The 15,125-nt window shown below is 37.9% G+C and overlaps 1 protein-coding gene across 1 annotated transcript in view; it reads right to left on the reverse strand.

The window, feature by feature from the left end:
* Positions 1–321: 321 nt before the first annotated feature.
* pdgfc (platelet derived growth factor C) overlaps positions 322–15,125 on the reverse strand; it is a 128,592-nt gene continuing 113,788 nt past the window's right edge. Inside the window, exons 4-6 of the mRNA XM_003221732.4 lie at positions 9,465–9,672; positions 4,640–4,857; positions 322–2,237 (exon numbers count right to left, since the gene is read on the reverse strand). Of these exons, the coding sequence (XP_003221780.1) occupies positions 2,121–2,237; positions 4,640–4,857; positions 9,465–9,672 (543 nt within the window). The 3' untranslated portion in view covers positions 322–2,120. The remainder of the gene's footprint in view (positions 2,238–4,639; positions 4,858–9,464; positions 9,673–15,125) is intronic.

Genomic DNA, 15,125 nt, shown 5'->3' on the forward strand with positions numbered 1-15,125 from the left:
TGTTGGTAATAACAGATACTGTAGGTTATATTCAGAGAAACCATTTCTTGAGTATTCCTTCTCAAAGAAGAGCCTATGAAATGTACGAGTTCACCATGTGTTGCAGGCAACACATTCTACTATTACTAACAGACTGTACTGCTAGATATAGATATGCAGCAAAAGATTGTATGCCTGGAATTTTTACTAAATTTGAACTATGTACCATGTATGAATGTTGATGGCACCCAGTTTCTTCCCCTACAAGTGCAATTACAATTAGTCTTAAAATATAGAAATGCAAACAGTAAACAGGAAAATAGAAAAACACACGACGCAGTGTTGAAGCATTTTACAAGCAAAATATTTTACTGCTTTTTCCAGAGCTTGCAAAGGGTGGGATAAATGTGCTGGCTTACATATAGACTGTACATAAACAAAACTGCATTTCACGAAACTATATTATACATCACTAGAATACTGGAAGCCCACTGTTCTTATGAGGAAATAACAATCAATAATAATAATAAAAATAATAAAATATTAAAAATAAAAACCTTACACCTGTAGCAATAAATATATGTGTCTTTTTCATGAGCACGTTATGTATTCTGGAGGCACTTTATGTATGCTAGTTATGCTCTTCTCAATCTTTCTTTCACTTCTTAATTTAACAATGAAATAAGACTATATCTTCATCATATTTACTAGAAAGAAAGTTCCACTATACGCAGTAGAAATTTGCTCAGATGAGTTCTATGAGATAGAACAGGCCTCTCTGTTTTGGGTTCATGATTTTTTTGAAGACAACTGCCTCCTGACCGTACACTAGTCACATATCAAAATATTTATAAGTAATTGCACCAGAATGTTGATGGGAATACACATAAAAAAATTATGACAATGAAACCCACTGAGAACAATAGCACACAGGTGGATACCTGCCCTATCATTTGTATTGTGATATTATTCAATTTATGCCAATGTTTCTTCATGTGACAACCAATATATATTAACTTATTTAAATGTGCTGAAGCCTGCTTCTGTGCACAGACCTCATCTGGACTGAGGCACTATTTTTTGAAGAGGAGGTTTGACCGCTATTATGTTCTTTTTTCATCCACCAGTATTATGAAGCTAGTTATAAAAAAAACTATGAAATTCAGAGTAATATTTTCACATCCCTTGTTTACCTTTTTTAATGTGCAGATGCACGATTTAGATCCTTGCCTTTTAGAAACAGTAATTCTTCCTCTATTCTATAACTCTGACTCCAAAGTCTTACAAAACTAAACAGTATTTTATCTACGTTGTAATAAAAAAGAATATTAAATACCTTTGGTAAAAAATAGATATATTTAACAAGATTAGAAAAGCAAATAGTTATGCTGTCAAAGAGAGTATAAAAATGTACACAATAAAATTATAAACAAACAAAAATACTTGCAGGGCATAAGAACAAGAAAAGAGCCACACCTTGAATGTCATTTTTTTCTTCCTTATTCACATATACTGACCACTGAATGTTTAGTAAACAACAGGAACCTTACTAGAAAGTCTATCATTTTCTACTTGCATCAGTGACAAAATTTAAATTTAAATCAGAATAAGACTGTCTGTAAGACAATTAAAAACACTTTTGATTTTAAATATACAGGTGTTGGTGAGTTGAGTTAAGAGTAATTCCAGATATTCTTAATATAAACCAGAAGTAACAGACCAAGAAGAACAAAATAAAACCTGCAAACAAAACTTTGCAAGAATAAGCAGTCCAAGTTTTCTTTGACTATTGTTTTTCCCTACACTTCTAAACTTCAATCTTTTAAAATATAAGATGTTCGAGGGAGATGATATTATATTTATATATATATATATATATTGAGGGGGAAAACAATCCCACATTGATGCCTTCTTCTCTTCATCCTGATAGGGGGCCTTCAAGCAACCTTCCTGTTACATTGCATATATAATCCCAGCTTGGTTTCTTCTCTCTGTGTGCCCCAGTAGTGTCAGATCTTGAAGACCGAAGATTCTCAAAGCAAACAACTGAGATTACAGAAGGAAATTAATGCACAACCCCAGAACAACATCAGCCACTCTTTGTATGTACTGCAAAGAAGGAGAAGCACATGTAGTTCCTTTTATCCTTCCGAATGCCCTTTACACACACAGTCACACTCCTCATGGTGGTCCAAAGGTACATCAGTCAGAGATTTATGCAGTCCTCTAACACCGTTCCTTGGCTTCAATTGCAGGACCTACAAAGAGACAGTCTTGTCATTAGATTTCCACTCAGTCATTATGTAAAACCCATTCCCACCACTATGATAGAAACCAGCTATGAACTATACACTAAAGCATCTTTCAGGCTAGTACATATTTGTGCTATAGCTCTATAACAAATTTCTCATGGGTTCACCATTCCATTTGTACAACAATGGGGGGGGGGAGTGTTAGTGGTGACCTGTTGTTAATTAGGAAACTTATAACAATGAGATGGTTTCTTGATCCAAGAAAGAGTAAGTCACAGTTCCCACAGGATTCATAATGATGTTGTTCCAATGTTCTTTTATCTTGAGAATTACATTTATTCTCTTATGCTGTTATTGAAGGTCATCATGACTGATCATCTATCAGCAGAAGCTCCTTTGCTGAGCAAACCATGGGCAGCATGATCTTTGCTGTTTCTGCCTGTTTCTTTGTCCACCCTTGAGTTCAGAAGGGATGAGCAAAGGAACAGCAAGGATGGATAACAGGAGTTTTTGTCACCTCTTTATTAAATACTTTGGTTGAAGGATAAAAGCCAATTGAAGGCACCCCACTGAGGGCCCCCAAACCTGAAGTCAACCCTGGTTTACTATCATAATGTTGTACATTGCAACAGGCAATTTTCCCCGATCTGGAGAAGATACCTTGAAATCTCTGGTGCTGCAAACTGAATGCTGTTTGGCCCTAACAAAAGGATTCTGTTAGCCTTTGTTAATAACAAAGAGTCTTATGGTACTTTAAAAACTACCAAGCCTTTTTTTGGTATGAGTTTTCATGGACTGCAGCTCAAATCATCACGCGCATCAATCACTTCACTTTCAACCAAATAAAATATTATTATTGACACAAAGATATAGTATGACACAGTAAACGAGATCTATATACTGGATTTCATATCACAAAATCACAAGTCGAACACTTCCCAAGTGTTTAGGACTGTGTGATGTATTTTCGGATGATGCGTGCAAATCCCAGTAAGGTGGCCTTTTGCAGTTGTCAGATCGCAATTTTGTCAGTCTTTATTGTTTCCAAATGCTGGCTGAGATCTTTTGGCATGGCACCTAGTGTGCTGATAACCACCGGGGCCACCTGTACTGGTTTATGCCAGAGCCTTTACCGTTCAATTTTGAGGTCCTGTTGTTTTTTGTCAATCCGACTGTTACCTGGTATGGCGACATCAATAATCCAAACTTTTTTTCTTTTTCACAACCATGAGGTCTGGTGTGTTGTGTTACAAAACTTTGTCAGTCTGGATTCGAAAGTCCCACAGTATCTTTGCATGTTCATTTTCCACTATCTTTGAAGGTTTGTGATTCCACCAGTTCCTTACTGCTGGCAGGTGGTACTTGTGACATAAGTTCCAATGAATCATTTGGGCCACATATTTGTGCCTCTGTTTGTAGTCTGTCTGTACAATTTTCTTGCAGCAGCTGAGGATGTGATCAATGGTTTCATCAGCTTCCTTGCACAGTCTACGTTTTGGGTCACTAGCTGATTTTTCGATCTTGGCCTTAATTGCATTTATTCTGATGGCTTGTTCCTGGGCTGTATCCTTCTTCAGTGTCCCATTCATGAGCCATATCCAGGTCTTCTCCTTATCAGCTTTTCCTTCAATTTTGTCAAGGAACTGTCCATGCAATGCTTTGTTGTGCCAGCTGTCAGCTCTAATTTGTAGTGCAGTCTTCTTGTACTGATTCTTTGTCTGCTGTGCTTTGAGGAGTTTCTGACTTTTGACTTCAATCAAAGCAGGTTCTCCACTTTCCTTTGCATATTCTGCTAAGGCATGTTCTTCTTCTTTGACTGCTTGTTTTACCTTTAAGAGTCCTCTGCCACCAGATCTTCTAGGCAAATATAGTCCTTCAACATCCCTGCGAGGATGAAGTGAATGATAAATGGTCATGAGTTTTCTTGTTTTTCTGTCCAAATTGTTCAGTTCCATCTGCATCCAATTTATGATGTGAGCAGTATATCTTATGACAGGTATGGCCCAGGTGTTTATGGCCTTGATGGTGTTGCCTCCACTGAGCTTGTTTAAAGTCTTGTGACAATTTAAAAATTAACAAGCCTTTTTTGGTATGAGCTTTCATAGACTGCAGCTCAAATCATCACATGCATCAATCACTTCACTTTCAACCAAATAAATTGTTGTTGTTGTTGTTGTTGTTGTTGTTGTTGTTGTTGTTGTTGTTATGTGTATTTATACCTTGCTTTTTCTCTCCACAAAGGAGACTTAAAGCGGCTGGTCATAACCTTAAGGTCATAACCTTAAGATGCTATGGGAGCGTTTGTTGATTGTGTTGCACAAACTAAGATAATTACCACTCTGAAAATTGTTTCATAAATAGTTGTCTGTGGCCACAACAAAAAGGAAAGCTTAAATAAAACATTATACCTCATGGTATTTTTTGGTAACCTTTGTGGGGACACATTGGCACTCAGTACAAGAATGCTGGCAGCAGGCACAGTTTCCACCACAACGTTTAACCAGCAGACAAAGCGGCCAGAAGATGGTGTCTGTTCGCTTTAGCTCCTCACGCAGTGACACAGAGAAGTTGCGTGGTGTGCAGCTGTACATTCGTACTTCCTCTCTAAGAAGATTCAAATCTACAACTGAAGAATTCAAAAAAAGGAAAGATTTAGTATAATATATTCATTATATTGCTTCAGAATAAATAGTTCCTAACATGGTATTTAGAAGTTATGATGTTTAAGATGTTTCCTGATTTTTTCATATTCACTTTTCGTATACAATAAGTGATTTTTTTTTGGGGGGGGGGGGAAGGAATGCACAATAACACAAACAATAATAGCCACAATATTTAATTTATTTCCTTGTGATTCTTAAGATAGAATTTGGAGGCAAGGAGTTGTTCCTAAATTGCAGTAAACTCAGACTATAAACCAATATACAGATTCTACCTAAAATTATTTGGAGTTGGAAAATTAAGTTTCATCACCTTTTCAAAATATTATGTTTTACTTGAATAGATTATTAGCAGCTTCATATAAGGCTTTTTCAGTTGAAATTTTGAACTAAAAAATCCTTCTTGACCCTTCCATATCTGCCTTGCCTTGCCTATAGTATCGTTTCACACATTGTAGGGTAAAATGCAAGATGAGAAAACACACACACATATTCCCTTAAAATATTTACGTAACCAGAAGAAAAGGTTATTTGGAATTACAAAGTGGATTCAGCTACAAAACCTATTATAAAGTGAGTATTTAAACACCCTTTGAACTAGGCTCCCTTTCATCCATCATCTTTGACACAGTAGTCAAAGAACTTTTTAGAGCAACCTCAGAAAGAACACAGGGTTGTTTGCAGTGGCAATGTAACTGCATGAATCAGAGCTTTTACCTGAGAACCCAATCCAACTCAAACAGGGAAATGCTCATACTGTGTGCCTTCAAATAAAAATGTTTTTGAAGCACTGATTATTAAAAACAAAATCTGCAAGTGGAATATATAAAACCTTCAATGAGAATTAAACCAGATGTTTTAATTATAAAACAGGCATTTAGTAATGGCAGTTCACCCAATGGTTTCTGTGAGGAGCTTCTGAGATTATGGTGGAATTCCTGCTACCTTGCAATAGTCTAGCTTCTACCACATGCTGTCTATTATCCATTCCTGGTGTCCTTAGATGTGGTGGAGTATAGTACCCATCATTGCCAGGTAGCCTCTCAGATAGCTAAAATCAGTGGAGATGGGAAGATGAGCATGGTCATTCAGTACATTAGAGTGGGGCATACCAGATTTTAAAAAGTGGAATATAAAAAGTTGCATATTTGTTTTTTTTAATTTCCATTTGTTGATCATCCATGCACAACAATTTTAAGTTAAATCAAGGAATTCATCTTTATAAGATTCTGCTTTCTTCTCAAGCACAAAATTTCTCTTGCCAATCAAAATTGTGTGGTTTTTCCCCATTAGTAGCAGAGAAACCAAGTGATTGATTAATTCTCAAGTTTTGACCCTTAGGGAATTAAAAATGGGAATCATTTTGTTTAGGAAAAGAAACTGCCATCGCAGGAGATCTTGCATGGAAAACATTTTTAAAAACTGAAGTGAAGATGAGGAATATATCTTTTAAATTCTATAGATTACAGCTGGCTTGTGCACTATACCAAGGATGGGAAAAGTGCATGTTGCAGACTGGCTATATCTTTTGGGGTGGAAGCCCCCCCCCCCCCCAAAGTCCCCACATCCATCCAAAAGGATCTCAATTGTAGGGCCAGCACTGAAAAACCAGACATGGGCACCAAAAGTAGCCAGAAGTCAGATTTCTGGTTGCTTTCCAGTCAAATGTAAGGTGCTTCAATCTGCCATAGGTCTACAGGGCTGGCATCCTATTAGTACCATATACATATGAGAGCTAAACTATACATGCAGTGCTAATTATTATTCACAGAGAAATTGCTATATTCTGCTTACAGTGGTGAAAGGGGAGATGCATACACAGAAGTATTGTGCATTGCAGCTGCACAACATGGTTCACCCATTGATGTGAATTGCACAGTTTTATTTGGCATGGGATTTGCCTAGTGCTGATGTAGCCTATCTCTACATGTGGATATTTTATGCTATACTAAGGGGAATGTTGGACTGCAGCAAAAATTGGTTCCTGCAGCAATTGTCTATTTCTGTATTATACAAAACATGCATAAAAAAGAAAGTGAAAGGATTTCTCCTCAACCCCCCCCCCTCCAAAAAAAGGGGGGAAATAAACATCAGTGTCACAATTCTGATCTTAATATTTATCTACATTCAAATAGCTATGGAACTGGATTTTTAACAGTTTCGCCAGACAGTTAACCCATTTATAGAACAGTAACACAGAAATGCCAGCTGTACATATATCAGAATTACTCATTTATGTTTCTTTACACCGCTACCAACAATGATTGCTATAAAGATACATGCAAATTAAAATAAAAATTACACTTTCAGCCATATACTTTCTCTTAAAAACTCAACACTCTCTGGTCCCACACCCCACTCCATTACATAAGATGTTCTATAAAGCTCCCACATTGTATTGAAAACTAAACATTACATTTCTGGAACAATTCTATATGTCATGTTCTCTCAAGGTAACACTCTTTCTACATTAGGTTATTATATTACAAACTCAGTAATGCAGTCTAAGGGTGGTCTTTTTTAAAGAAAAGGACGTGGCAATAGTTTGATATGTTTATTCACTGGCAATTCTATTTTAGCATCTAATTAGAATTCTTTTAAAAACAGTTATCCCTCTACATAAAGTTTTCTGTTGGTTGCGTGTGGTTGAGAAAACTTTTGCTTTTGTGGAATTGGTTTTGAATAGATTTTAACCAAAGTCTTTGCGCCGCATTACAATACACACTGGCAAAAGAGCAATATTCTAATTAGAAAAGAGTTATTTACATATATTTAAAATACTGTCCGCACTTGAAATCCATAGGACATTGGAGTCCATGTAAACATATTAATATTTATTTATTTATTTACAGCATTTTTACCCCGCCTTTCTCACCCAAGGGGATTCAAGGCGGCTTACAATAAATAGGCAAAAATTCAATGCCTGAAAACAAGAGTTCATATAAAAGCAAACACGTAGATAAGAAGCCAGAAATTTATACTATATTCAGGGTAGACATCCAAAACTAAAACTGGAAACATTTTTTGCCTAGTTTCTATTCCATAGCAAAATGTTTCAGTAGTTTACCAGGATATGAAATTTAATTTTGATACAATCCTGTCCACTTTGTTATAGTGTTACTTACATGTTCTCAGTGATCAACCTAGGAGACGGGTAAAGGGACTAAATATTGTCCACATCACTAGCATTAGTTATAATCTTATGCAAACTCCCCTGGAAGTAAGCTGCATTGAAGAGAATGAGACTTACTTCTGAGCGGACATTTCTAGAAATGCACTGAAAGGTTGAACCCCCACTCACTCCCCTTAATCTGGAATCCTTTATAATATCTGCTATCTGCCTTAGAGGCAACAGTGGCACTTCTACTTATTCATCTCCTAGATCTTTAGTCTCTCTCCATTCATAATGCTGGAGTGAGATTGAGTATCTGAGAAACAAACATGCAGGAGAGCTGCAGCTACCACCTCAATGGTATTTGATTAGACATATCATTATGTACATGCAAATAGAGGCATTCTAAGATCCTCCAAATTCATAAATATGAAGCACTTCTGTTCCCAAGCATAGGTAAGAGATAGCCAACTTTTACATCATCTAAACGCAAATCCCTTTCCCATTAATCTATACAAGTAAGGAAACAAGTTTTAACAAGGAATTCAAACCCTATTGATTAAACAATGGACTTGCCCAGTAGTTTTCAACCTGTGGGTCCCCAGATGTTTTGGCTTTCAACTCCCAGAAATCCTAACAGCTGGTAAACTGAAGTTATAGGCCAAAACACCAAAACACAGGTTGAAAATCACTGTCTTGCCTCTCAACATGAATGACATGATTATTGTGTTGGAAAAGAACCAGTGGAACAACCTATTCCCAGACTTAATACAGCTGTGAGTCGCCCTTGTCTTCTTATCCACCCCCCAAAATAAGTTTTGACTAGTCAATAGACATTGATTTATTTTGATTATATTTAAGTGTGTGTCGGGCCATCTATAAATCATTTATCTATATTTCTATTTAGAAGTTTAAATCTACCAGGTTCAATTGGTCTTATACTCAAGTGAATGAGTACAGGATTTCAAACTAAGGTATGCATGCACATTCAAAAATGACATTTAAATCAAAGGCGGCCAAGTTGGAAATAGCTGAGAGTTTGTACAAACAATATTCAATACTCACTTTCCAAATTGCATTAAAAAACACCTTTTGCCAATGCAAAGGTATATAGTAAAAACAATTATTGCCAGTTTTAATGCTACAAAAGCATATTTGTAATTTTCCATATCAGATGTGACCTGAGGATATAATAGTTTTCTATATTGTTTGCAGTGATAAATGTTAATGAATGATGAGGAGTCATATGAGCAGAAATGTAGCACCAGAGAATCTATCCTGTTTCAAAAGACTGTTAACAAGTTATATTGTGAAAGAAGTAAATACCTCAGGAATTATAACCATGAAGATATAATAAGCACACAGGTGTCAAAGAAACACCTTGATAACAAAATTCTTATAAGGAGTTAATATAGCATGGAGATGGGGCAAAAAGGTAAGAGAAATGAGAAAGCTAGTTACCTTTAGATTTTCTCCCATGAATGTATGCCTTTCCAAGAAGTTGCCATGTTGGTCTGTATAGATCCTCCAAATCCAGTTGCCATCTGTCTGGTTCAAGGTATCTGATAAGTTCCTCCACTGTACTAAATCCAGCAACAGCGTTGTTTAACAGTTCTAATGGCAGAGCTGATGGTGGTAGCACAGTTGGATTGGCAGACTCTGTATGATGCTGCAATGAGACAAAGAATGTATTAAGTGAGTATAGAATAATAGTATTCATGACATCTGTTGAGTTCCATAAACTGGAAATAAAAAGTCTATAAAAGAAGATCAGAACCCAGTTAGCTCACTTGCTGAGCAATATCAAGGGTAGTAACCTACAAAAGTATATCGTAAATCAAGTGTGGGCAAAATATGTCCCATAGGCCATATATCCTTTTTCGTTAGCCCAGTGACACAGAAGTGTCCTTGAATATTATGAAGCAACCGGTTAAATTTCAAATGTATGTAATGATAATTTCATACATAGAGACTTGAAGGCATCTCATTATTTTATTTTTTTTACTTATTTGCTTGCTTTATTTTTATCCTGTCTTTTTCCCTATAGGGACTCAAGGCAGCTAACAACTCAACTCAATAGAATTTAAAAACAATGCAAACACACACATCCACACACACACATGATTAAATATTTGTGTCATTGTTACAAAAGTTAAAATACAATAAAAATACAAGTAAAGTTACATTTAAAGCATTTAAAAACTAAACATACCCCCCCCCCCAAATCCCACCCACTCATGTCAAAATCAACTTGATGGTCATTAACAATGAAGTCAACTTGATGGCAGTTAACAAAACTGGGGGTCAGGGTGAACAAAGAGCAAGGTAACTATATTTATGGGTACTATAAATTATTTAGCATGATAGAATTTCAAGAAATTGTACAGATAAAATTTAGCTATTTATTTTTGAGGGGTGATGTGTGGAAATACATGTGCATGTTAAGAGGAAAGAGATAGTGGGATGACAGTGGAATGCTAAATCCCAGGTGGTGAAGCTGGGAGATGCCTGCTCGGACCCCTGGTCTTTGAGCTGTGGGGTCCCGCAAGGCTCTACTCTGTCTCCCATGCTCTTTAACATCTACATGAAACCGCTGGGAGAGGTCATCCGGAGTTTTGGAGTTGGGTGTCACCTCTATGCAGATGACGCACAACTCTATTACTCCTTTCCACCTAATTCCAAGGAGGCCTCTCGGGTGCTGGACGAGTGCCTGGCCGCTGTGTCTATCTGGATGAGGAGGAACAAGCTGAAGATCAATCCCGACAAGACAGAGGTCCTCCTGGTCGATCGTAATCCTGACCGGGGTATAGGGTGGCAACCTGTGCTGGACGGGGTTACACTCCCCCTGAAGCCACAGGTCCGCAGTCTGGGAGTCCTCTTGGATTCATCGCTTATGCTCGAGGCTCAGGCGTCGGCGGTGTCTGGGAGGGCCTTTGCACAATTGAGACTCGTGCGCCAACTGCGAAGGCTGATCTGGCCGGGGTGGTCCATGCCTTGGTCACCTCCAGACTGGACTACTGTAATGCGCTCTACGTGGGGCTGCCCTTGAAAACGGCTCGGAAGTTCCAACTAGTCCAATGAGCGGCAGCCAGGATGTTAACTGGGGCCCCTTACAAAGAGAGGTCAACCCTCCTGTTCAAGGAGCTCCACTGGCTGCCATTTATTTTCCGAGCCCAATTTAAGGTGCAGGTGCTTACCTACAAAGCCCTGAACGGTTTGGGACCATCCTACCTCCGTGACCGCATCTCCATCTATGAACCCACGCGTTCACTTCGGTCATCTGGAGAGGCCCTGCTCGTGATCCCGCCTGCGTCGCAAGCGTGGTTGGTGGGGACACGAGACAGGGCCTTCTCTGTGGTGGCCCCCCGACTCTGGAACACCCTCCCCAAGGATCTCAGACAGGCCCCTACATTGGCAGTCTTCAGAAAGAACTTGAAGACCTGGCTGTTCCAATGTGCCTTCCCAGATTAATAGGAAATCTCCAATACCAAGTCCTATAAGCACTTTATTAGAACTTAGATTGCATATCGCACCCTGCACTTGCCCTATAAGCCTTATATTTCACCTGTCACATCAGCACTTTTAATCTTGTACCCATTACTCTGGCCCGGCCCAGTTTTATTGTGTTTTAGCATATTGTTTACTGCTTGTTGTTTATACTGTTTTAATTGTTTTAATTTGCCTTTTGTTTTGTATTGTTATATTGTGTGTTGAGGCCTTGGCCTTTGTAAGCCGCATCGAGTCCTTCGGGAGATGCTAGCGGGGTACAAATAAAGTTTAATAATAATAATAATAATAATAATGCTAAATGACTGAATGCAGTCAGACTGCAAAGTCAATAAAAGCAAAAAATCAATTACTGTATAGCAACATGAAAAAGTGGTGAAAATAAAATAGTCTATATGGCATCCAATTTTTGTCAGTTGGAAATGAGACAGAACGAAACAAAAATAGCACTAGAAATAGCCTCTGAACTTTGCATGTCATGTATAGTTTTTAAACAACCAACAACTATGTTTGCATGTTTCTCTTTCTTATATCCCGAATACCATTAACATTTATTTTAATATGTGAAAGCATGTTTAAATACTTGACACCCAAATATTTTATCTCAGCCATAGTATTGTATGTGAATGGGATAGCAAACCAAACCATGTATAAACACTCTAGGCTTGCCGTTGCCTTATAGTGGAGCCAAAAATGACAATAAGTGTTGGATCAAGTGGAATTTCCTGTTCTGCTATTTATATGGTATTTTCCTGCATACATTTGAAGCTATCAAAATATGATTTCAGTGTGGAGCAAACCTTTTCCTGCAGGACACTTGTGCTTTCACTGAGAGCAATAAAAACTATGCCCTCAAAGCCTAAGCAGAACACAAATATTTAAATAAAGAAAAACCCCTTAAAACCTCTGATGTTAACAGCATTTAATCAACCAGTCTAAAGCCGAAGACAAGGACATCATTCACCAATCCCTCAGTCATATTTAATACAACGCCATGGGAAACGCAGTTGCATCATGCCATGGATTTCCAATTCAAGTCTTCCTGAACAATGTAACCATTGGGATGGATCTTTCCTGGTTTATGCAAAAATGTTATTTTACCAATGGCTGTATCGAAGCTGTAATATTGTTAGAGTAGGCAAATGCATCTATTTTTGATATACAAGCTCTAAAACCCAGTGAGGACTGAGTTTGGAATAAAATACTGGAGTGTTGAGAGAGGAAGGGGGAGGGAGGGAAGGAGAAAAAGAGAGAAGGGATTTTCATATACCAACTCCAAACCCTACATTAGATCAGAAGTTGCTTCTGGATGACCAGACAATATCTTGTAATAGAGGGTAAATTGGGTTAACCCAGTTTTACTACACATTATGACAGTGCCATACAAAATCCAGATTATCTGCTTTGAAGTGGATTATATGGCCATGTAGACTCATATAATATGGATTATCTGATTTGATAATCTGGATTATATGGCAGTGTAGAAAGGGCTTTAGTCTGAGAATGCTCCAGAGTTCGAAGACCTCAAAACATGGGCTTTCAGCCCTGTCTTCAGATGCTGCCGAGACGTAGCCAGGACAGAATCCACTGGAGCCCATCACATGATGCAGGGCTACTTCCAGAGAGACTTTTGTCTTGTTTCTGTCCTGGCTGTGTCTCAGAAGCGTGCTAAGCAGCAGTCCTGAGAACATGGGTAGTCAGCAAAGGCTGGGGACAGCATGGGATCCGAGGCCTGACGGATTTCAGCGTGAGATGGTAAGAGGGAGAAACAGGGCACTGTCCAATGATTCTCCCTGATGTCCCATGGATGACCCGCTGTCTTCCGCCATATGGACCTCAATGTGACTTTAATGACACCGAACAGTCCCACACTTCAAGGCGAGTGTGAACAGCTGCTCTAATATGAACTGCTTCACTATTCATAACAGGCTGATGCTGGTATTCCTTTTTTCTTCATCTTAGCAGTACAACAAAAAGGGACAATGTTGACCTCCCATTACCACAGCAAATAGTTCATAAAATTTTTAGTTCATACAATTTTTATTGTATGCTCCAGAAAGCATCTGGCCATCACCGAACACCTTTGCTGGCTTCAGCAAAGCTGCCCATGCAACCTGGGAGAAAGAGAGGGAAATACCAATAACAGTTAACCGATTTGAATTACTCATTTCCAATTTTCAGATACAGTTTAGGCTTACATCAACAAATATTGTCTTTGGCACTCCCACTTCCCTTTCCTCCACTGTGGATTCATATGTGTATAAAGATGTTTAGAAGCTTTTGCTTCTGTTTCCAAACAGCTAATCATACTTGAAAGTTGAAACCTGATCAAAAAGTGGCTAGTCTTAACTACAGTTAGCTGATCTGAACCCACTGTGGTTTATGAAGATAGTTTGTTCAACAAACCATAATATAAAAATTGTATAAACTAAAAACAAGTGTCTAAACTATTACAAAATTATAAATGACAGCTAATGAAGCACTGAAGCAAAAGCTTCCACTCTCTTTCATGAAGCTCTACTGGAGAAGAGAAAAGGGGTAAACTCTCTCTCCTTTCCAGAATATAATTACTATAACTTTCATGACCATTGTTTATTTTCTAACAAGTAGATAGTACTTTGTTATCTCATTTTAAAACCAATATAATTTGTAAAACATTTCATGTACAATGAGTTGTTCCTTCCCACCCCTACACACACACATACTTCCCAAAGAATGCAAGTTTACCTTTTGCATCCTAGCAACAAGTACAAAATATTTTGGTCTCTGAATGTCAAAAAGATTTATGTCTCAGCTTTCCTAAGCCAAATATATACAGCGAGTTTAAAACTGATAAGATGCCCTTTTCACTTCACACAGCAAGGTTAATTAGGAATACTTCCCTTAGTGTACCTTCTGTACAATAAGAAATTAAATATGAATGGAGCAGATTCTTTCAAGTTCATCTTAATGCAAAGAATATTTAGTTTATTCAGTAATGTTGAAACTTTATGCATGAATCTATATTTTAAAGAATTTAAAATGTGGTACCAAAATGTGTGCCACAAGAAACAGCAGAGGCCATGCTGAAGCATAACCATACTCTGGAAAACTGATTTAATACTATTCATCTCATGCTTCCCCTGCCCCATTGCTTAAATATTTTATCTGAAATATGCATTATTTTTTATTTCTTCCTTTTCATCAAGAAAAAAAACACCACTGTTTCCCCAAAATATATAATGGCAGTTATCATGGAACCTGGAGTCTATTCGCTAACCATTTAATATGGCTCCATGCTGACTCAAAACTGCAGTGGTGACAAAAAGCATGCTGCCAACATGCGCTTCAGCACAGAATAACGTGTATACAGCATATTAAATAAAGCCACAGGAAAGTCCAAATTAAGCCTTTGAATGCATTGCAGCAGATCCCAATATATCCCAGATTGCAGGGCAAAATCATCTCAGTGGCATACAGAGTGCATTGTTGAGATCTGTTCTTGCTGAATCACTTTATAGGATTCGGAATGAGGGAGTGAGAGGGGCCTGCCAGAATATGCCCCAAGGGCACAGCTAGCTAGCAGGGGGTTAACTTTCCATTTTTTACCACCTCCTATATCTCTGGAATACTGGT

This window comes from Anolis carolinensis, chromosome 5 (genome assembly GCF_035594765.1).
Source record: "Anolis carolinensis isolate JA03-04 chromosome 5, rAnoCar3.1.pri, whole genome shotgun sequence".
Classification (NCBI taxonomy): domain Eukaryota; kingdom Metazoa; phylum Chordata; class Lepidosauria; order Squamata; family Dactyloidae; genus Anolis; species Anolis carolinensis.